This window comes from Narcine bancroftii, unplaced genomic scaffold (assembly GCF_036971445.1).
Source record: "Narcine bancroftii isolate sNarBan1 unplaced genomic scaffold, sNarBan1.hap1 Scaffold_163, whole genome shotgun sequence".
NCBI lineage: Eukaryota > Metazoa > Chordata > Chondrichthyes > Torpediniformes > Narcinidae > Narcine > Narcine bancroftii.
This window is the reverse complement of record NW_027211898.1, coordinates 42,121-66,339: the sequence shown is the minus strand read 5'-3', so window position 1 is coordinate 66,339 and position 24,219 is coordinate 42,121. Positions and strand designations below refer to the sequence as shown.

General features: G+C 40.9%; 1 protein-coding gene across 3 annotated transcripts in view; it reads right to left on the bottom strand.

Moving 5' to 3' along the window:
- Nucleotides 1-24,219, bottom strand: part of LOC138750526 (microtubule-actin cross-linking factor 1-like) — a 32,112-nt gene that overhangs the window by 6,075 nt on the left and 1,818 nt on the right. Inside the window, exons 1-7 of one of the 3 annotated variants that reach the window (XM_069912612.1) lie at nt 16,160-16,645; nt 10,496-10,705; nt 6,088-6,316; nt 5,557-5,873; nt 4,529-4,696; nt 1,780-1,903; nt 179-274 (exon numbers count right to left, since the gene is read on the bottom strand). In XM_069912612.1, coding sequence (XP_069768713.1) covers nt 179-274; nt 1,780-1,903; nt 4,529-4,696; nt 5,557-5,873; nt 6,088-6,316; nt 10,496-10,573 — 1,012 coding nt within the window. In that variant the 5' untranslated portion in view covers nt 10,574-10,705; nt 16,160-16,645. Of the gene's footprint in view, nt 1-178; nt 275-1,779; nt 1,904-4,528; nt 4,697-5,556; nt 5,874-6,087; nt 6,317-10,495; nt 10,706-16,159; nt 16,646-24,219 lie in introns of those variants that run through there. The other 2 variants (XM_069912610.1, XM_069912611.1) reach the window with 2 other exon arrangements.

The window sequence follows — 24,219 nt, the reverse complement described above, 5'->3', positions numbered from 1 at the left end:
TCAGCCAAGATTTATCTTGCAATCAACATCATCTGGTCAATCCTGCATTGCTATTAGGGACCAGTTATGTGTGCAAAATAGCAATGTTTCTCAACTAGGTCAACGATCCTGCTTCATCAATCCAGAAATAAAACATTTCCAAAATCGCAGTGGTGAGAAGTGCCAGGTAAAAGTAAACCTTCAAGATCTTCCACTTGGACATTTGTCCGTTCCAACGTCCTCTTCTGCTCTGATGTTTCCTGACGCAAACGCTGGAATCTCTGTTCGATGGTAGCTAAAATGAACACAAGGTTCTGTTACACATACATTTAAAAATGTCTTCAAAGATTTACCATGTTTCCGGTGTTTTCTTCCCAACAAACACATTTTTTTGGTTTGGAGAGAGAACTGTGGGTTTAGTAATATTTAAAGCAATGCAGAACAGAAGATGACGAGAGAAAAGGTGAGCAAGGAATGAAAAAAGTTTGGAGGGAATCAACGTGAAATAGCAGACAAGTGAAATGAAGAACAGTGAAAAGGAAGGGACATTTGCAAAAGAAAATGGAGAGAGAAAGAGAGGGACAGTTGTGCAACTCTGTTGAAAACATGTTGACTTCAAGGCCTTTTACTCATCGAGAGGAGCAGGTGAAGTGGGGGGGAGCTGGGGCCGGGGAGGAGCAGGAACAACAAAGAATACCCTGCTGAATAGAGAAGACTCTGAGAGCAGCTGCAACCGTTCTCACCAGAACTGTATCCCGCCCTTCAGGTGCTCAGATGCATGGATCTTCAGTGCCCTCCCAGCACAGCATGAGAAATCCCCTCTCATTGGGGGGTCTTTGAGACATCACAGCCCTAAACACTTCCTTGGCTGCATGTTTGCCAGATGTTCACACTTGGTAAATGGCCGCTGCTTAACCTTCTACCATTTCTACATATCCTCTATTTCTATTAATAACTGATCAACAAGACAAATGGAAAATATAGAATTTCTGAGGTTTAGGAAAGGAAACAAAAATGTATAAAAATAAATGAGCTGATAGAGCATCTGGAAAAAAGAAAAGCAACATTAACATTTCGATGGAGCTCGTGACTTCACCGCCTTGCTGGCATATTTTAACATATGTTTCCTATTTCCAGTCTTGTTTCTATGATTGGAAGTTGTCTGGTTTCCAATCATTCAATCTTCTCTTTAATTGATGAGCCACGGACAAGTATGCATGACTGGAGCCTGGCTGCTTTATTAAATAATCGCAGAGCATCACTTTCAACGAATTCACTGCAAGAATTCCCATTTGCCGCCATTTTCATTTCCAACGCTCCAAATATGGTTCTCAATTCAGTACCTTTAATGCAACAATTTTATAAGACCCAACACTTCTAAGATGCACCACTCGAGCAGAAATTTCATTCAATAAACACACATTTTGCAATACTATTGCGATTCTGGCCTACGAGTCTGAATCACTGACCACAATTCAGTGGAGAAAGTTCGATTGAACTTTCTTAAATACTGCATTTTATTCAAACATTGAAGTGTGCACAGTTCTTTAGTAAATGGTCATTTTCAGAGCTGTTTATGAAATGATAGCCTATTTATGACGTGCTAGGTAAAGATGATTCAACATTTGAAATCCAATCAATTGCAAGAAATATTTTAGAATGGTTCAAAGAGGTTGGTGGGTCCCCACTGGTAATTTGCACAATTTGAAAATGTCTAATTTACCAGCTGGAAGCATCACTTGTATTTGTTGGAATTAGAGAACCACCTTTTGATCTAAACATCAAATGTTGAAATGGTACCTGTGGTCTTTCGAAGCTGGACTATATTTGGAACAACGTCATTGCTCAAATTCAGCAGGCACTTTGCTGCCTCCTGTAACTTTTCGACACCATCTTCATGTTCAGAAATTTCTCCCTGAAGAACCTGTGATTTCAAAATGACACAATGACTCATTCACAATAAAATTAATATTTATTTCTGTATATCTTAGATTTGCCAATGCCTTGGTTAATTTCGATATTGTCTTTGGGTCAAGGAGATAAACAGCCTGTGAAGGCGATTCTATAAATTATCATAAATACCAACAACTCTCTGGCCTGCTTTGGGGTGAGGAGGCGAACATTTTCAAGGACCCAATAACCACAGGATATTGGAATTTTCTCAAACAACCAGATCAAACTTTCTATTGATCATTACTCATTACTCATTAATGCTTCGAGGTATTTAATACGCCTGATGTTTGAGCATTTTCTGATGCTGTTGAGCTCATCATCTTTATCTTGTCTACATCTCTTGACCGGCCCTGAAGTCCCCTTGCAAACCATCAAGGTCACAAGAAAATATTTAAAAATGTTCTGATGCTTAGATTTACATCAGCATTGATAAAATAATGCTGAAGAACTCATTTGGCTTTTCACCACTAATGGACATAGATTTGGCTGCAGAGGGTTATTCTGCATTAGCGTTTTTCTCCCTGTCTACTTTTACTCCAGATGACCCCTCTCCCCAATCCATCATCCTTCAAAGGTAAATATGTGTTCTCCCTCAGCAATCTGACCCGTTTGCAACTCCTATTCTCTCGAGCACTTAATGGCCCACAGCTTTTCTCCATGACCATCAATCCCAGGCCATTATTGCAATAAATGGTCCGATTTTTCTCTGACTGCAAGACCAGAAATGCCCTCCACCTCAATAAAGCAAAACTTTCTGATTTGTCTTTCTGATGCAAATTCCAATTCCTCAAACATCAACTCCAGTCAACATGATGCCATTAGTTTTGTTAATGATAGAAAAGGATAGGTCTGGGACTCGGGTTGAGATTTTAAATTGGAGAAAGGCCAATTTGAGGAAATTAGAAAGGAATGAGAAGGTGTTGACCTGGAAAAGTATGTGCGGGGTGAGTGGAAGACCTACAAAGGTGAAATTTGGAGAGTACAGACTTTGCATGTTCCTGTCAAGATTAGCAGGCTTAGGAATCTGGTTTGGAAGAAGAGAGGTGTGCAGCAGGTATAGACATCACAGAGCAAATGAGGTGCTTGAAGAGTATAGAAAATGCAAGAAAAAACCTCAAGAAAGAAACCAGGAAGGCTATGTGGATGATAATGGGGTAAATTGGATGAGTAAGCTTGCAGGTGTTGTGGACACTAAAGAAGGTTTTCAAAGCTTGAAGAGGGATCAGGACCAGCTGGAAACATGGGCTGACAAATGGAATTTAATGCAGATGAGTGTGAGGTGTTGCATTTTGGAAGGACAAGCCAAGAAAGGACATACATGGTAACCAGTCGGGCAGTGAGGAGTATGATAGAACAGACGGATCTGGGAATACAGACACCTCATTCTCTGAAAATGGTGTCACATGTGGATAGGGTTGCAAAGAGAACTTTTGGCACATTGACCTTGATCAATCAAAGGATAAAGTATAATTTTCATTGGTGAGACACAATTTGGATTATTGTGTGCAGTTTGGATCACCTAACTGCAGGAAGGATGGCAATTGTGCAGAGATTGACTTGGATGTGGCCTGGACGTCAGGAGCAGAGTTGTAGGAAAAGGTTAAACAGGTTATGATTTTATTCCCTGGAGTGTAGAATGAGGGAAGAATTGAGAGAGAGATTTAAAATGATGTGGAGGACAGAGTAAATATAGGTAGGCTTGTTCCACTGAGAGCAAGTGAAATACAAACCAGAGGACATGGGATAAGGGTGAAGGGGATAAATTTAGGGGGAACATGAGGGAGAACGTCTTCACACAGAGTGAAGAGGTGGGAGAGTGGAACAAGCTGTCCGTTGAAGTGGTGACTGTGGGCTCAATTTTTAATTTGAAAAGAATTTGGACTGGTACATGGATGGGAGAGGTATGGAGGGCTATGGACTAGGTGCGTCAGAGGGCCTCGGCAGAAAAAGGGTTCGGAACAGACAAGAAGGGCCAAAGGGGCCTGTTTCTGTTCTGTAATATTGTAAGGTTCTATGGTTCGAATACTTCTTTGGAATAAATCAATCTCTGCCACTTTGCAAACAAATCTTACCTCCAAATGTGCTCCAAATCACCACTTTCCTCCCACCCCCCTTCACCTGTTCCTGAAACCCCCATCTATGGAGTTATCGTCTCTGCACCTGATGATCCCATTAATGATTTGCTGAGATTTTTTGCTCTGCTGTTATAATCTTGGAGGTCGTCCAAAATTCTGCCACCATTTTCTTAGGCCCCCATTAAACATGGATAAGGTCTGAGGAAACCCATACTGAAAATAGACACACAATGAGAGCAGAACTGTTTGGCTTCTTTGTTACAGTTTCCAATCTCGCCCCCACCATCTGGAAACAAATTGGCTGTTGGATCTTCATCAGGCTCCCATTAAAACCTGATCAAGTTGGAATGAATGGAGCTCAACTTCCTATTTCAGGTGCCAAACTTACAACCTCCCATGTGGCCTTAACCACTGTTATTGGATGTGCACATTATCATTATTTCAAAGCATTCATCATTCTACTCGTAAATTAGAATAAGCAACATTACACAGTGATTTATGAAATAACAACTTTAATTTACCATGATATTTTCAAGTTCTTGCTGCAAGATTTCTGGATTAGGGATGGCCTCCAGCTGAACCATTCGTCTTTCTCTTTCTACTCTCTCTAGCCACAAACGCAGCTCATCTGCCTTCTCTTGCCATTGTTCAAATACCTTGGTGCTAAGACGGATTCCAAGTCCAATGCACTATAGAGTGAAAGAAATGAATGAGTATGTGGATTTTTAAAATGTACGATTTTGTGATGCGATCAAATATCGAGTGTCCAATCGATCCAAAATGGGTCAAGCGATACATTACTGGTCCATTACTTATGCCAACTATCATTTTTTTGTTCCCTGCATCAAGTTTTTTGAGGGTCACAGACAAAAAGGCAATGTTCACTCCTCACCAAAGGTGAAATGCCTGTTACCCTGCCGTACTGTTCCATTTTCTTGTTATGTCAATAAATCTTTTAATTAATATTTTGAGTTTGCTTTCAAAATAAACTGATGGTCAGGAATATATCAGAAGCATTGAAAACCTTCACAAATTTAGTGTGTCAGTGAAGATTAGACAGAAATTCTTTTGGGGCTGGGCTTGTTCCAGCCGAACACTCTGCATTTCTGTTATGCCATTCAAGCCTAACCCTTGGGTTTAGGACATACTGAGCCAGCGAGGTGACCTTTGTGGATTGGACACATTACACCGTGTTCAGTGACAAATGCACGTGGGAGGCCAGTCTGGAAAATCTTCACCAATTATGATCTGTTCGACATTTGATTTTATTAAAAGGAAATGAGTTCATGACTTATTTTCTGCAGTGGTCTCTGTCCAACTCGAGTGAGTTTGGCCACCAAGAGAGCTCCACAATACTGGAAAGATTTGATCATTGTTCCTGTTCTTCATGGGTATTATTAATCACAGCCGCAAACCTTTTCCAGAGCCACTCTTATAAGACTAAAACTTACACAAGTTGCTCAGTCTATCAAAATGCTCTCATGTTACTGATCTAAAGTAAAATTGGAGTTTAAATGCTATTAGTCAAAAAAAAGGAGATATGTCATACTTCTGATCGAAGTGCGTTGAAGCGAGCATCGGCGCTTTCAACCGTCTCCTCCACACGTTGGCTTATGGCATCAGGATCAATTGGGATCTTGTAGCTTTCAATTGCATTCCTGATTTCAAAGAGAAAGGCAGCATCGAAGAGACTTTTCCAAGATCGTCTGAGGTATCTTAGATCCCCTTTGAGAAACTGAAGATCATTGAAGAGGAATTTCTGCTTCTTAAGTTTGAATGTCAATGACGTGGAGTCAAATTCCTCAGCTTTTATTTTTTGTAGTTCCTTTTCTGAATGAATCATTAATGTTTCAAATTCATCATTATCTGTTTAAAGGAATATAATGGTGAAATAATCAAAATGATCAAATAATACCAGATTATATAGACTTTGACACATTGACAGGATCCTGTAATAATTACAAGTTGGGGTTATTCCAAACCACATGTAGCTTTCAGTTGTCTTACTTAGAATTCTTTTTAACTCTCAGTAAATAGTATTTTATAGTAATCTGGAAAATAAATGAATACTTTCCCTCACCTTTTCGGAACTTCTGCAGTTCTAGATGCAGATCCTCAATCACGTTTAATTGAGAATCTGCACTTGATAAAGCGGATTCGTACTCCTCCATCAAGACATTCAAGTTCTCCTGCAGTGCAACTTCCTCGTCTCGCAAAGGGTCCTGGACATTTTGTTCCAGGAAAGTCTGAGCTGCCTCTATGGCCAAAACCAACTCTTGCTCTTTCTGGGACAACTTTTGGCGATGTTCCTAGAAAAGAAACAATCCTAGGTTCATTTTTATTGCTCCAAGTTGTCTTGGGGGAGGTAAGGTTTCTATTTATTGCATTTGCAATTGAAATAAAATATTCAGGTTTCCCAATTTATTAAAAATCAGGGTACCAAAACACCCTTAAATACACACAGGAAACGTACTTCAAGTCCAGAAATCTAAATAGTTTTATGCTTTCGGAGGTTTAATCAACTACCTTGATCTACAATTCTTTGCTTGTGTCAAAGGATGAATCCTGCTGAGATGGAGTAGAATATATTCCATATTTAATTTGACTGACAAGAAAATAAATCCTCTCCTTCAGTATTTGTACACAGTCCCTTCCCTGTCAAACAGACTTACTTTTATTTAAACTTAAGCACATTAAACTTTTGTCATTTGAATGATCTCATCCTTAACTTTCAATTCAGGGATTTAATATTCTTTCATGATGTAAAAGAGAACACGTGAAATCTAACGAGAGGTGACTGTGATCTAGTCAGGAGAATGTGAACTAGTTTGTAACTGTGTAAGAATGCACCCTTCTCACTGAAGTAACTGTGGGGTGGATGTCTATGTATATGAGTGTGTCAACATTTTTAAGAGATGGTGGATCTTCTTGTCTTTTTTCTTCACTGGTATCACTGTTTCCTTCACGCCAGACTTGCACATCTTCGCCCAGTGGTTTGCTATGCCGTAGGCTCCACATTCAGAACCGTATGCGGGGCAATCATTTTGGTCACGGAGGGGTGTTGTCCGCTGCCCTTCCTACAGGTCCTGGGGGTGGCACTTTTCTGATTGTATTTTTTATAGCATCAACCCTTCCTTCTCTTTGCTGTGGGTGGGTCTGCATTGATAGGGATTTCATTTGCGTCCTCGTGGCTTTGAAGACTCTGGCTGTGTCAGAGTCTTTGGCCAATTTCAAGCTATCCTTCCCTAGAAGAGACTTTTGCACTTCAGGATGGGCATATTAGTGGATCAGCTAATCTTTCCTCTATATCCTTCCATCTGCATTTTGCAGCATTAATTTTTGGTGTAGTAAGGAAGTTAGTAACAGTCTCATCAGTCTCTTACACAAAACCTTGAAATTCATTGCATTCAAGTCTAGGATTAGAGCTGAGTTCAAGGTGAGAAACAACCTTTGCAAATATCTGCTCTGGATCATTTTTCTCCACCCCGTAAGCTCTCAGCTATTAAATAAGTCACGGCCTGGCTCCCCTGTCCAGACATGTATAGAACTAACCTTCTCCTCGCTGTTGCATTTTTAAAATAGCTTTTCACTGCTAAATTGTACATCTGCTGAAACGTTTTAAACGATTCAACCATGTCTTCAGCCTCCCGTCCATCACTGGGTGAACTGCTGTTGCACCAGCCATTCATTTCCAGGTGTACTTTTTCTCTTCTTCCCCTTCAGATTTCAGTCACTTCCAATCCATTTTATAGTTTTATTCTTGTTCTCTCAGACCGACCACTGCCAACATGTTCTGTCTCCGTGTTACCTGGGAGGATTCTTAAATAACTTAAAGATGCAAGATTCAAATAACAGAAGGGAGTTTACTTACTGATGCCTTCCACCATCTCAGGAAACTGTTCACACTCATACTCATGTATAGGTGCCCCCCAGTAGTGCACGACGGTTACCACAGTGAGAAGGGTGTATTCCTAGGAAGTTACAAAAGAGTTCACATGATCCTGACGAGATAACACACCCGTCTCACTGTCGTAAATGTCGTGCACCAATGTGGGGTGCATGTCTATGTGAGTATGAACATTTCCTGGCATGGTGGAAGGCATCAATAAGTAAAATCTCTTCTGCTATTTGAATCTTGCATCTCTAAGAAGATGCAAGATTCAAATAGCAGAAGAGATTTTACTTCTGCTATTTAAGAAGCCTCCCACACAGAGACATAACGGTGACTTTATTGTATTTATCTTTACCATTTGGTTCAACATCCTTTGGACTTGACAAGACTTTATTCAAGTCGCCTTATTCCAAAACAAACCAGGCTGTCAAGCACACACAGGGCAATAATTTGCATACATGTTAAGCAATGCTTTACGAAAAGAAGATAACATCAATTGGTAAATGTTTAAAGATCTTTGCTCTTTTTTAACGATGAAAATCTGACTTGAGCACTGCATATTAAGGAATGACAAACGTGAAAATCTATCCCCATTTGAGTGAAAACATTCTGGGTAATTATCATTTTCACATTAGTGCTTCAAGATGCAGGTGTCCCTGCCAGGGCCCAAACTGAACGAACGGCAATATCTTTCCCAGTTAGAAGGGAGAGGAGTGTGGAGGGGAATCAGCAGGTAGTAATGTTCCTACGGACCTAATGCACGTCCCTCTCCATGTCAGAAGGCTCCTCTTTGGACATATTCTTGGAGTCGAGTAGATGTCGTTCACTCCGTTGATAGAATACAGGACTACCTCAGTGGAGAGAATGAATGGAGGGCTAATCAAGCCAACTGCTTTGCTCTGCTGTTGAGGTCCTTGGGCCCTTTGGGAATTGTGCTCATCCAGTCAAGTGCGGAGCAAAGGTTCGCCACCTACTGCTTGACAGGTAGCCTCTGATCTGTTTTAGTTATCACAGTACTCAAAGTGGCTGGTCCATGTTAGGACCACAGTGAGAAGGAGACCTGGAGTCATGTGACAAAACCCAATTGAAGTACCATTATGCAGGTTATTGGTGAACAATGCCACTTTATGTCACAGTGTGTGCGACACACTTTCCATCGGGCAGCTGATTAAATAAAGTATGGCTTTGTCCTGCTTTTGGTAGATGGACCAGATACCTGAAGAATTTGTCACTTTGTCAGAAGGATGTCAGTGGATCAACTGTGACAAGAGGTGCAAAAAAATCTAGACTGAACTTCTCCAGTACTTCGAATGTGATGGAGTCTGGTCCTATTTGTCTGCTGCACTTGGTGTTCCTAAGTAAATCAAATAGGGTGAAAGTGATTTCTGTGATGGTGTCGGAAGAACCTGATGGAACATGCTAGAAAGTGTCTTAACCCCAACATTGTTATTCAGAAGCTGAGGCCTACCACCACTGAGAATGAGGAGACCGTTGGTCCCTCTTTTCCTGTTTACTGTTCATGACCCAGCCGGAAGGACGACAGAGCTCAAATTTCATCAGCGGTTAATTCTGTCTTTGGAATGTTATTTTTTTTTCTGCATTGCCTGCCCACTGTCCAGTGTTGTAAGATTATCAGTCTGGCACCTCATGTGCATCTGCATTCCCTATTAAACCATGGTGATGACTTGTCTTGGTTGTAATGGGAGAACTAACGATGGTAAGTAACACTTTCCTGCTGCAAATGTTAAAGGCCCATCGTACCTTTTGGCCACTGTGATTCCAGCTGTCAATTTATTCTGAATCTATCCCATTTAGCACAATGGTGCTACCACACATCAGAATTGAGGGAGCCCCTGGAGAAACATGGGATGAGTCTTTCTGCTCCTGCTGTCACCAACAATTGCCTCAACAACAGGAAAATTGTGGTAGTGAGGGGGTGTAGCCTTACTCACTCTCTTTTCCAAACCAATCCCTAGATCTGCACAAGGATCTGGCCTGGTTGAGTGGACGAACAGTGACGTTGCTACGCCAGAATTCATTCCGGTGGTGTATGCTTCCTCAACCCTTTTTGGTTGTGAATAGCTTGCATTCAATGGGTTATAAAGAGTTAATCACATGAGTGGGTGCTGGAGTTATCAAAATAGGGGAGGAGGTTCTTCCCTTTACAACATCAAGATCCACATTATCTGAGAATACAGCATTACTGAGGTGAAGAGTTTTTGTTAAGAAGCTGCCATGGTGAGATTGTTAGTGAAGGGCCTCTGTGACCATCGTCAATCACTGCCCCTTCATTAGTGAGTTAATCATATTCCCGTCATCTCTCATCACTTGCGTGACTGGGCCAGAGCAAAGAACAGAAAGTAGGACTGAGTTAGAAAGAGGATCTGCTAGATCTTTGAATAGGATTGGGAGAAGATCGTCAAAATTCAATTCAACCTTATTTGGAAATTGTGTTAGTCATTATTTAAGTGAAATTTAGTCAGTCGCCTTTCATCAAATCTGTACTGATCAGAGGTTCTGATGAAAAGTCCAATCCAAAATATTTTTACAATTGTTCGAATATACACTTATCCAAAACACCTGGAAGTGTTCATACCTTCAGGCCTTGCTGGTGGTCATTCAGTCTTTCGCCCATCTCAGCAAATGACCCCATCGCATCGTCCTCTTCCTCCATCTGGAAACCATCACCTAATGCGTAGAATTCGTCTTCGGTGATATGAACTCCATAGTGACCCTCGACTGCCAACCATTTCAGAAGATCACCTACTGTCTTCTTATGTTTTTGTAGGTGATCTTCTGTTGTTTCCTACAAATTGCAAAATCCTGTTAGTTTGAAGACGTGTTGTACTTTCCTGGCAGCAATTCCATATTCCCTCACCTATTTGCAAACCCTTGGGATTGAGGAGGATGTGAAACCACTTGAGTGGAAGATGCCTGTTTATAAACAGGGGCCATTCCACACCATTTCATCGGAATATGCACATGGGCAACACGTGGTCTTGCCCAGTCTTGGATCAATACGAAAAGGATGGAAAATACTAAAGACCAGCCTCCTATACACACACACGGGCATCGACGGAATTCCGCTTCATCATTTCCCTGCTCATGTCTCCCTAACACTGCCTTCATTTCTCGGGCCCCTTCGTCTAATCCCTCCCCTTTCATTTCAAAGGCCTTCTCTGCGTCTAAAGCAACTGCTACTGTTGGCGCTTTACTCCCTTCTACTGCATGAATTAAGTTAATAAATTTACAAATATTGTCTGTTGTGCGTCTTTTTTTAATAAATCCAGTTTGGTCTAGATTTACCATTTTAGGTACATAATCTGCTAATCTGTTTGCTAATAGTTTAGCTATTATCTTATAATCTGTGTTAAGTAATGATATTGGTCGATATGATGCTGGTGCGAGTGGATCTTTCCCTTGCTTTGGTATTACTGTAATTATTGCTGTTTTACATGAATCTGGTAAGCTTTGTGTTTTGTCAATCTGGTTGATTACTTCCAGGAGGGGAGGAATTAATAAATCTTTAAATGTTTTATAGAATTCTATTGGGAATTCATCCTCTCCTGGTGTTTTATTATTTGGTAGTTTTTTTTTATTATCTCTTGTATTTCTACTATTTCAAATGGTTCTGTTAATTTATTTTATTCCTCTATTTGTGATTTTGGTAGTTCAATTTTAGTTAAAAATTCATCTATTTTGCCTTCTTTCCCTTCGTTTTTAGTTTGGTATAATTGTTCATAGAATTCTCTAAAGTTTTCATTGATCTCCGTTGGATTATATGTGATTTGTTTGTCTTTTTTCCTTGATGCCAATACAATTTTCTTAGCTTGTTCTGTCTTAAGCTGCTATGCTAGGATTTTGTGCGTTTTTTCCCTTAGTTCATAATATTTCTGTTTTGTCTTCATTATGTTCTTCTCCACCTTATATGTTTGTAGTGTTTCATATTTTATTTTTTGATCTGCCAATTCTCTTCTTTTAGTTGTATCTTCCTTCATTGCTAATTCTTTTTCTATATTTACTATTTCCCTTTCCAACTGCTCTGTTTCCTGATTATAGTCCTTCTTCATCTTGGCTACATAACTTATTATTTGCCCTCTAATGAATGCTTTCATTGCATCCCATAGTATAAACTTATCTTTCACTGATTCCGTATTTATTTCAAAGTACATTTTAATTTGTCTTTCAATGAATTCTCTAAAATCCTGCCTTTTAAGTAGCATGGAGTTTAATTTCCATCTATACATTCTTGGAGGGATGTCCTCTAACTCTGTTGTCAATATCAAGGGTGAATGGTCCGATAATATTCTAGCTTTATATTCTGTTTTTCTTACTCTATCTTGCTTACGAGCTGATAACAGAAATAGGTCTATTCTTGAGTATGTTTTATGTCTACCCGAATAATATGAATATTCCTTTTCCTTTGGGTGTTGTTTCCTCCATATATCCAAAAGTTGCATTTCTTGCATCGATTTAATTATAAATTTGGTTACTTTGTTCTTTCTGTTAATTTTTTTCCCAGTTTTATCCATATTTGAATCCAAATTAAGGTTGAAATCCCCTCCTATTAATATGTTCCCTTGCGTATCTGCTATCTTCAAAAAAATATCTTGCATAAACTTTTGATCTTCTTCGTTAGGTGAATATACATTGAGTAGATACCAAAACTCCAAATATATCTGACATTTTATCATTACATATCTCCCTGCTGGATCTATTATTTCCTCTTCTATTTTAATTGGTACATTTTTACTGATTAATATAGCTACTCCTCTTGCTTTTAAATTATACGACGCTGCTGTTACATGTCCTACCCAATCTCTCTTTAATTTCTTGTGCTCCAATTCAGTTAAATGTGTTTCTTGCACAAATGTTATATCAATTTTTTCTTTTTTCAGTAAATTTAGCAGTTTCTTCCTTTTGATTTGGTTATGTATTCCGTTAATATTTAAAGTCATATAGTTCAACGTAGCCATTTCAAACTTTGTTTATCTTCCCTTTCCATTTCTCCATCATCACCTTTCCTTCTTATCCATTTCTGTTTTCTTGTTTTGAACACTTTATAAGACAACATTTCTAAAACATCAAACATTTTCCTTATTCTCCTATTTAAAACTTCTTTAACCCCATTCTCCCCTCCCCCTCCTGAGTTGCCCTTTATCTCTTGTTGGGCAAACACATCTCCCCTCTCCATTTGGATTTGCGAATTCACTCGCAAATGTCAACTGATTTTGCAGTGACCGTAACTCATCCCCACCCAGCCCCCCACCGGAAAAGATTTCAATTTTCATATGTAACAAAGGTCACTCTTTTAATTCCCTCCTTATTCCCTCTATTCCCTTTCATTCCCTTATTAATTCTTATCTATACTCTATATATTTTCCTCTAAATACGTATACATTCATGTATACACACACATACATACACATCTACATATATATATATATATATATATATATATATATATTTATATATATAATATATACATACATATACCCATATACACACATACATATAGTTCGTGGTCATTTTTACTCTCATTACATGTCTTCATCTCTCTGCTTGTTTTGTAGTTGTTCTGCAAATTTTCGTGCTTCCTCTGGATCCGAGAATAGTCTGTTTTGTTGCCCTGGAATAACTATTTTAAGTACCGCTGGGTACTTTAACTTAAATTTATATCCTTTTTTCCATAAGATCGTTTTTGCTGTATTGAACTCCTTCCTCTTCTTCAGGAGATCAAAACTTATGTCTGGATAGAAAAAAAATTTTTGACCTTTGTATTCCAGTGGCTTTTTGTCTTCTCTTATTTTCTTCATTGCTTTCTCCAATATATTTTCTCTTGTTGTATATCTTAAAAATTTTACTAAAATGGATCTTGGTTTTTGCTGCGGTTGTGGTTTCGGGGCTAATGTTCTATGTGCCCTCTCTATTTCCATTTCTTCCTGTAATTCTGGTCTTCCTAGGACCCTGGGGATCCAATCTTTTATAAATTCTCTCATATTCTTGCCTTCTTCATCTTCCTTAAGGCCCACTATCTTTATATTATTTCTTCTAATGTAGTTTTCCATTATATCTGTCTTCTGAGCTTACAGCTCATGTGCCTCTTTAACTTTTTTATTAGATTCTTCTAATTTCTCTTTTGTCCTCTACTTCCATTTCTACGATTATTTCTCGTTCTTCCACATTCTCCACTCTTTTTCCTATCTCTGATATGACCATTTCTATTTTATTCATTTTGTCTTCTGCATTCTTAATTCTTCTTTTTATCTCATTAAATTCTTGTAATTGCCATTCTTTCACTGATTCCATATATTCTTTGAAAAAAGATACATCCATTGTCTTGCCTTTCTCTTCTTCTTCCACTTCTTTCTGTTCTTCTTCTTCTTCTTCCTCTGGATTGACCATCTGTTGTTTCCTTCTTTTCTTTTTACCTTCTTCTTTCTTGTTGTCGTTATTGTCTCTGTTCTGCACCAGCTGCTGTGCTGCAGGTGTCTCTCTCAGCTGTGGAGATCGACTCCGCAGCTGTTTCCCCCTCCCGTCAGTGTGTTTTTTTTCTTGCGCGGTTGCGCACTTTTACTCGGCTCTGCGAGCCATTTTTGTAGTCCCGAGCCTGGGACTTCCACTGACCTGAGGGAGCGGGCTTCTCTCTCCGCGGCGGGCCTCCTCGGACAGGTAAGGCCTTCACCTTCTTCTTCCGACGTTTTTTCTTCTTCTCTTCTTCCCGTTGTTTTCGACTTTTCTCTCTTCGCTGCCATTTTCTTCTCACCTTTATTTTTACTTTGTTTTAAATTTTAATCTTGTACCTTTGTGTTTTGTGCGTTTTTTAACTTTTCCGGAGAGGGCTGGAATTCCCTGACCGGCCACTACTCCATCACGTGACTCCCCCCATCTGGATCATCTTCAGCTGTCATCATTTTCTTAGTCACAGACCTAGTTACCGCACATGCAGGATATATCTCACCATCCTCTCTAACCACATCCTTACTAGGCCAATTTGTCAATCTTAAAACTGACCCAACTTTATTCTCTGACAAATCATTCCCCAGCAAAAACGAGACACCTTGCATGGGTAACTCCTACTACAACAGTTCCTTTGACTAATTCTGAATTTAGCACAACCTTGTGAAGCAATATTGACCCTACCTCATCTCCAACACCTTTAATCAAAGTTGTCTCCTCTGTGTCTGTCCTTTGATCCACAGTTAAAACGGTTTCTAACAACAATGACTGAGCAGCCTCAGTATCTCTAAGAATGTTAACTGGAACCTGTGGTTCTCCCTCCTTTATTGAGACAAAGCCCTCTGACACAAAAGGCTTGAAAACATCCATGACCTACTGATCAGGTTATGCACCTCTGCTCTCCTTAAATTCCACTGTTTCTGTATACATGGTTCTGGTTAAACCTGTTTTTACCTTTTCTGTTTCAAGACTAGACAGTCACACGACCAGCTTTCTTACACAAATGGCATATAAATACAGAAGTTCTGTCCTTTCCTACCTTTCCTTCATCTTTTTTCTGAACATTTTCTCCAGACTTTATTTCAGCCCTACTATCCTGCTCCATCCTAACCTTATGAACAGGTTTATTAATCTGGTGCACATGAGCTCTCTGAAAATGCCTATTATTCTGGAATGTCCTTTTGTGAGTCTTCCTCAACAAATTTTCCTTCACATGTAATATTTCACTATTATAATCCTCTACGTTTGTACTTTTCTCATCCAATGTTTAACTTCAACAATTTTCAATGCCTCAGAAATAGCCATCACTTCCTATTTTCTCACCTTCTGCAGTTCTGCAGGTGATGGTTGTAACAAAAATGTATCAACATCCATTGCTGCAGTTTTTCCAGACACAAGCTTTCTGTAAGCTTGTAAAAATAGCCTGCAAAAACATCCCAATCAACTAATAAATCATGAAACTGCAATGTTCAAATCCTAAAGGATGAGCCCCCATAAAATGTTACGGAGTCCAGATGACCCCAAAAACCAGTAGCAATAGATATGCACGACAACACAGGGTTATTTAAACAAAAGTAGTTTAGAATTTTATTTGAACATGAAAACAGAATTGAACTTTAACTTATTACTTAACCTACCCTCAAATACTAAGTGCAGGTGAGTGTAATGTGTATTGAAGATTAGAAAAGTTCTTTGGATCACAGTCCAATCTCACTGGTTGCAGGCAATTCTTGCAACAGTGCTCATACATTAGCATTAACAAAGTTCACCAAGCTTTGGTGTTTAACAGACATATGGTTACCACTCAGAAGGGCTCTTGCTGGTTTTCAGAGAGAGAGATTCCATTTCCAGAGCATCTGCAACTGATTTCTTCTTAATTCTGTCTTTCTGACAGAACTTGCCCCCTTCAGGGTTCTCCGGATGATCCTTTTTCTTTCAGGTCATCTTTCAGACCATCAGTCTTCTCCTTTGACCAGGCAGCCTTCCAAAGTTTGGCAGCTTGTCCCTCTGGAACAGATTTCTCTGACTCCTTCTCTCTCACTCCCTCCCTCTCTGAGAGCAAAGCTGTTCTAACTCTGCCTGCTAACGCCACATGCTCTCCTAGGCAAGCTGTATGTGGATACTTTGTTGCTCCTTTGCAAAAAGCAGGATGCAATAATCCTGCTAAAATTCTGGCTTTTCAAATGTGTGTGTGTGGAAGCTGCTCGAGTAATTCATTCCAAGCTACCTCTAAAACTCTTGTCACACTGCACATTCAGAGATCTGAGAAGAACCCTTGGCCGAGCCAACTTTGCTTGAAAGTAAACAACAATCACTAGCGATCTGTGGTCGTCTCAGCCTTCCTTAAGATAGGTTGCAGACACCACCTTATCAATTAGTGCATTGGATCAGGTAGTGCCGGAAATACACAGAGAAGCCGCTGTGTGGAGATTTCACAGAAATACAGTTTAGAAGCAGGAAAGGATCAGATGTTATTGAACAACAATGAAAGGAACTATTAGCATGTGGTCTACAAAGTAACCTTCTTTTTGTATACTTTATTTAAAATCAAATTCAAAATCCATAATAAAACACATCATATTAACATACAAAAATTTCCCCCATATATACCCCCCTCCCACCCCCTCTCTTAGCTCCCTCCCATCCTCTAAAACCTCAAACTAAAGAAACAAACCATCATAGTCGGGTTTGATGTCACCAATCAACCATGACATATTTAGACCCATACATTTCACAGAGGGACCCGCACATTAACAAAAATGGTAGACGCATGGCGTAAATTGTAAGTTATCTTTTCCAATGGAATACATGATTGCAAGTCCATGTGTGATATAGAGAATTTAGGTTAAAAAGACTTAAGTTAAAATGTGATGATTAATCATAAACAGGGAAGCCAGAACGGACAGAGAGTTTACTAGCAGTCAAGGACAGAAGGAGCTGCTGAATATGTTTTTTTAAACCTATCTTTTCATGGTCATAATGAGAGACATGCAGGAGACAAAGGATTGATAAGAAGTGTGAGAAACAGAATTCAGTGAATGTAGAGTTCACAGCGTACGTAACGAACGTGATAATTAATAATGCAGTTATACTCAGAATGTTTTTGTAATACTAACCAATTAAAACAGTATTAATAAGAAGGGGAAGGGCAAATAATAAAGGTATAAAAATCAATGCACTGTATGTATCGGGGCTTAACTGGTGAGAAACCAGTTGAGTCCAACTCTGCAGACTTGTAAATAAAGCTTGTCGTGTCATCAGTTTTAAAGAGACTCATGTGTGAGAAGTTTTATTTCTGACAAATGGGGGCTCGTCCGGGATCCACACTCCGGCCGTGAGGGGAGGCGAGAAGAGGGACATCGGAGGCGGTGCACCCCGCTGAGTTCAGCGGCTCCTAGTCCCTTGCTCGTCGCTTCGGGCGGCTTGAGCGAGTGGTATCCGGACAGGGTGACACGACAAGACGGAGAGGAGAAGGGTGACGGTTCAATCCCCGGGAAGACACCGGTAAGTGACGACTTACGATTGTGGTGTGGGGATTGGGTAACAGGTGTAACGGGATACACCTGTTTGGATAAAAACCTAACGGAATAGATTAAGTATAGATCTTTTGTCGTTGTGTGAGGACCCTGTCGCGGGACTCTAGGATAGACCCCAGGGAAACCTCGGCGGTAACCGAAGGAGGAACAGCACCTCCGACGAAGTGCCGAGAAGAGAGGGGTCAACCCCAGGAAAACCTCAGCGGTAACCGAAGGAGGGACAGCACCTCCGACGAGGCGTCTGAGAGGAAGGGAGTAGGGTCCAGAGCGAGAGGGTCCTCAGCAACGATAAACAGATCTAGGTGGGAAAATGGGAGGATCAAAATCTAAGGGCTCGTCTGAAAATTCAGGACAATTCCTGGGAGTACCCCTTGACAGCCCTTTGGGGAGAATGTTTGAAAATTGGGATAGTAAAAGATATCGGGACAAAAACAAGAAAAAGATGGTCCAATATTGTCTCCTTTGGTCAAAACAACCTATTAAAGGTTCCTCGGTCTGGTGGCCGAAATTTGGATCTGATGAGGATTGGGTTAGACAAGCATTAAACATATATGTAAATTCGAGACCAAAGGTGAATCAAGAAGAGTCAGCATATGCATTTTGTTGGGTTCCCTGGCCAGGATCCTTAACAGAATGTTTTAAATTGAGAGTGGCAGGAGAAAAGAAATGGGAACCTCTGGACAACCTTCCCCCTCCTTATATTCCCCCGGTGCCTACTGCGCCCGAGGAAAGCTTATTACCGGAGGGGAAAGGTGATGAATCTGATTGCCCCGAAGGGGGCCGGGATAAAAAGGATGAATTAAGGGAGTCGGACCCTAAACTTCCACCGGTAAACCGACCCTGGACAAGATCCCAGACTGGTCCAGGACCATCAAAGTTTTCAATAAACCTAAATCCCCTGAGAGAAGTTCCTATGGGAGGACCGGGAGGGGGAACGGGATATGTGAATGTTCCCCTAACTAGTACAGAGGTGCGGGGATTTAAGAAAGAAATGAAAAAGTTATTGGAAGATCCTATAGGACTGGCTGAACAGCTTGACCAATTCTTGGGACCAAACACATATACGTGGGAAGAGATGCAGGCAATAATGGGAACATTATTTTCACCCCAGGAGAGGCAGATGATTCGACGGGCTGCCCTCCTCATGTGGGAATATGAACAACCTGGGGACCCTAGACCCCATGAACAAAAATATCCCTTAAATGAACCCAGGTGGGACAAACGAACACCCGAGGGATTGGCAAGTATGAGACAATATAGAGAGTGGACAATTAAAGGGATACGGGAGGCTGTGCCAAAGGGTCACAATTTTACCAAGGCATTTGGGAACCACCAGGGGAAAGATGAATCCCCTACTGATTTTTTGGAGAAGGTGAGAAAGAATGTCCAACAGTATGCTGGTGTGGACCCTAGTACACCAATGGGTGAACAGCTTATTCGAATTGAATTTGTTTCCAAATCATGGCAAGACATTAGAAAGAAACTAGAAAAGGAGGAGGACTGGAGTGAAAAACCCCTAAGTGAACTGTTAAAAAAGGCACAAAAAGTATATGTGCAGAGAGAAGAAGAAGATCAAAAGAAGGCGACAAAGGTTATGGTACAGACTATCCGACAGATGAATGCTGAATCCAGAGGGGAAAGAAAACAAAACCTTCCTCTAAACAATCCAAAATATCCAAGAGAGGGAAGACCCCGGAGGTTCGTTAAGTGCTATTACTGCAATGAGGAAGGACACTTTAAGAGGGAATGCCCCCGATACAAGAGGGAATTGCGTGCCCTCGAACTTATGGAAGAAGATTAGGGGTGTCAGGGGTTCCAAATGTTAGGGACCAAATATAAGAGGGAACCCCTGGTAAAACTAAAAATTGGTCCCAAGGGAGAAGAGGTGGTGTTTATGGTGGACACAGGAGCGGAACGAAGTAGTGTAATAACTGTGCCAATCGGAACTGAGCCTATAAAAAGTAATTTGACAATTTCTGGGATAGAAGGGGCTCCCAGAATGGTATCAATAATTCCCCAAGTAACAGTGAAACTGGAAGAAAGAGAAGGGGTACAAGACCTCTTGTTATTACCTTCGGCTGGATTTAACCTCCTAGGAAGGGACTTACAGGCTCTCCTAGGTTTGGGTGCTCTCCCTGTGGACGGAGAAGTGCGAGTCCACCTCTGCGCTTTAAAGGAAGAGGATGAACGGCAGATTGACGAGAGAGTCTGGTATAAGGAGGGAAATCGAGGAGGTCTGGACATCCCACCTTTACATGTCACATTAATACCAGGTCATCAGCCGGTAAGGAAACGTCAGTATCCTATTTCTTTGGAAGGGAGAAAAGGGCTACAGCCGGTAATTGAGACTTTAATACGAGACGGACTATTAGAAGAATGCATGTCACCTTATAACACCCCTATACTCCCAGTAAAAAAGTCAGATGGATCCTATCGCCTAGTTCAGGATCTAAGAAGTTTGAATGCTATTGTTCAGACCCGCCACCCAGTGGTGCCTAATCCCTATACTATTATGAGTCGGATTCCCCAGACCATGAGTGGTTTAGTGTTATCGACTTGAAGGATGCCTTCTGGACTTGTCCGTTAGAAGAAGAAAGTAGAGATATGTTTGCGTTTGAATTGGAAAATCCATGGACAGGTAGACGGAGACAGTTTCGGTGGACTGTATTGCCCCAAGGGTTCACTGAATCTCCAAACCTGTTTGGACAAATGCTAGAACAAATCCTGATGGACTATCCACAATCTGATGATTCCCAACTAATGCAGTATGTGGATGATTTACTATTATCAGGACCCAAGGAACAAGAAATGAGGGGAGAGACCATTAGACTCTTGAATTATCTGGGGAAAAAGGGTCTACGGGTGTCCAGAAACAAGTTACAGTTTGTTGAGAAAACTGTGATATATCTGGGACACCAGATAAGTAAAGGACAGAAACGAATTACCCCTGAACGAATTGCGGGAATCACTAGAATGCCTTTACCCCGTAATAAGAAGGAAATAAGACAATTCCTGGGACTCTTAGGATACTGTAGGTTATGGATAGAGGACTACTCAGCTTTGGTGAAGTTTATGTATGATAAACTGACAAATGAAAATGACTATCCATTGAAATGGACCCAGGAGGAGGAGGGATGGTTCGAGGACTTGAAACATCGCCTAACACGAGCCCCAGTGCTCACTCTGCCCTCTTTAAAACAGCCCTTCCAGCTATTTGTCACTCATAACCAAGGAACAGCTGTGGGAGTTTTAACACAGGAAAAAGGCGGTCAGCGACACCCAGTAGCTTTCCTTTCCAAAATGATGGACCCAGTGTCTCGCGGATGGCCGACGTGTATCCAGGGAGTAGCGGCTGCTGCTCTGTTGGTAGAGGAAGCACGTAAACTTACTTTTGGAGGAAAGATGACTGTGTACACCTCCCATTCTGTGAGTGTTTTATTAACACAAACTGCCCATCGATGGCTGACTGATTCTCGCATATTAAAGTATGAAACCATTTTAATGGTTGGAGAAGATTTACAGTTTGCAAAAATTAATAGCTGCAACCCAGCTCAATTTTTATACGGCAGTGAAACAGAGAAAGAGGTGGAGCATGACTGTGTCGAGTTGACAGATCTTCAGACCAAGACCCGAGAAGACCTTTGCGATACTCCGCTGGGAGAAGGATATGAATTCTACATTGACGGCTCCGCCAGATGTGTTGACGGAATGAGAAGAAATGGGTATGCTATAATAGAAGGAAATACTTGGAAAGTAGTAGAATCCACGAGACTACCCGGAAGCTGGTCAGCACAATCCTGTGAACTATATGCCTTGCAGAGAGCCCTCAGAATACTGGCAAAGAAAATTGGAACGATTTACACAGATTCCAAATACGCATACGGGGTAGTGCATACCTTTGGTAAGATCTGGAAGGAGCGTGGTCTAATTACATCAAGAGGAAAGGAATTGGCACACGAACAGATGATTACTCTGACTTTAGAAGCCTTAACATTACCCCAAGAAATAGCAGTGGTCTACATACCAAGCCATCAGAGGGGAGATACCCCGACAGCAATTGGAAACAGACTGGCTGATGAAGAAGCCAAAAGAGCAGCCATGCAACAAGAAGTCCGTTTGCTGACTTTAATCCCAATAAGACAAGGCATAAAGACAGCTCCCATTTTCACTGCTAAGGAAGAAAAGAACATGGATCAGCTGGGCGCAAGCCAGTTACCTGATGGAACATGGAAAACACCAGATGGAAGAATTGTTCTAAATAAAGAAATAACTCGCAATATTTTAAAACACCTGCATCAACAGAGCCACTGGGGCACCCAAGCCTTATGTGACACAGTGCTTCGAGAATATGTGTGTAAGGGAATCTACACCTTGGCCCAACAAGAGGTGCAAAATTGTTACCTATGCACAAAAATTAATAAAAAGATAATGAGGACAGGGACCATGGGAGGTCAACCATTAGCCATACGCCCTTTTCAACATATCCAGATCGACTTCACAGAGTTACCTCAAGTTCAAAGATGGAAATATCTGTTGGTGATAATAGATCACTTTACCCGATGGGTAGAAGCCTTCCCAACAATAAATACTACAGCCTCTACAGTAGCTCGTCTCCTCCTAGAGCAGATAATCCCCAGATATGGTATAATGGATTCTATAGACTCAGACAGGGGTCCACATTTTTCTTCAAAAATCCAGCAATTGATTTGTGATGCATTACAGGACTCTTGGAAATTACATACCCCTTGGCATCCACAAAGCTCAGGGAAGGTCGAACGTATGAATGGAACACTAAAAATCCAATTGACAAAGTTAATGGTGGAAACTAAAATGCCTTGGATAAAGTGTCTGCCCCTAGCCTTATTAAGAATTCGTACTGCCCCACGAAAAGATGTAGGGCTGTCCCCTTATGAAATGATGTTTGGGCTTCCCTTCTGGAGTACAGTTGAGGGGTGTCCCACCTTGGGGGAAGGGGATATATTTGTTAGGAACTATTTACAGGCACTGTCACGCTCTCTTACAGATTTACGAAAGAGAGGACTATTGGCACAAACACCGCCTCTAGACTTTTCTTTACACAAAGTGGAACCAGGAGACTGGATTCTTATCAAGACCTGGAAGACTGAAAAGCTCCAGCCCCAGTGGGAAGGTCCATACCAAGTTCTCTTAACTACAGAAGCTGCAGCACAAACAAGAGAGAAGGGGTGGACACACGCATCCAGATTTAAGGGACCTGTAGAGGCGCCACAGGACCCTGATACGAACTCAGATTGGACTTGTATTCCTGGAGAAAAACCTCTTACCTTACGATTTCGCAAAAAGACTTAATTCACAATGTTATTGTTATGTTCTTTGATTTTTCTTAGTTTGCCTATGTCTTTATCAGGTGTGAAATGTAAGAAATGCAGAGATACAGTGGTCCTATTTCAGGACCACATTTGGGGAAGAAAGGAAGGTAATTTCATTTCCCATACCTCAGTTCCTGAGAAATGCTGGGCAGAAAATACCACCCAACATCCATATACCCCTTGTGTGGAAAAAGAAGGAAATAATATGGGTCATTATATACAGATTCCTAATACAACTCCTTTCCCTCTTAACGGTTGGAAATGTGACTCAAGCCCACCATGCCCTGATGGACTCTGGTTTTGCATACACCAACGTACTGTTCCAATGAAAAGTTACACTCCACACTTGAAATTGCCTGTCCCTTTAAGACAGCCGGACTTAGTTAGAGTCCATCCAAATAACCATGTAAGTTTCGGTAATGCAATTGGAGGAGATAACCTTTTTGTAGATCTGGCAACTAAAATTGCAGGAACTTTTAATGTAACTAATTGTTGGGTCTGCGGGGGTCCACGGATGTCAGAACAATGGCCTTGGTGGGGAGAACCTCTCAATTCATTGACCATGATTTCCCGCATTTGGACAACTAACCGAACGAGATCAAGAGAAACCTGGTCTCTCTCTAACGTCCCCTCTGGTTTTTATTGTCTCTCACGAGCCGGCAAATACCCAGTAGGAGAAAGTCCCTGCAAGGCTGTATGGATTCGCATTTCACCTGGTGTTTTCACTTGGTTTCCTAAACCTCAGACTTGGTTCTTATCCACTGTTTTTAAAACTAATTGCCTACCCCTGTCTAATAGCAGTATTCAGTTTTGGAATTGTACCACTTCCACCATCACAGGACCATACCAATCAAATCCTGTTCTTAAAAGAGTTTGGGAAAGGGGGTATGGAGTATCCCCAAATGGATTATTCTGGGTATGTGGTAATAAAGCTTATACTCGTCTTCCCTCACAGTGGAGTGGAACTTGTTTCCTAG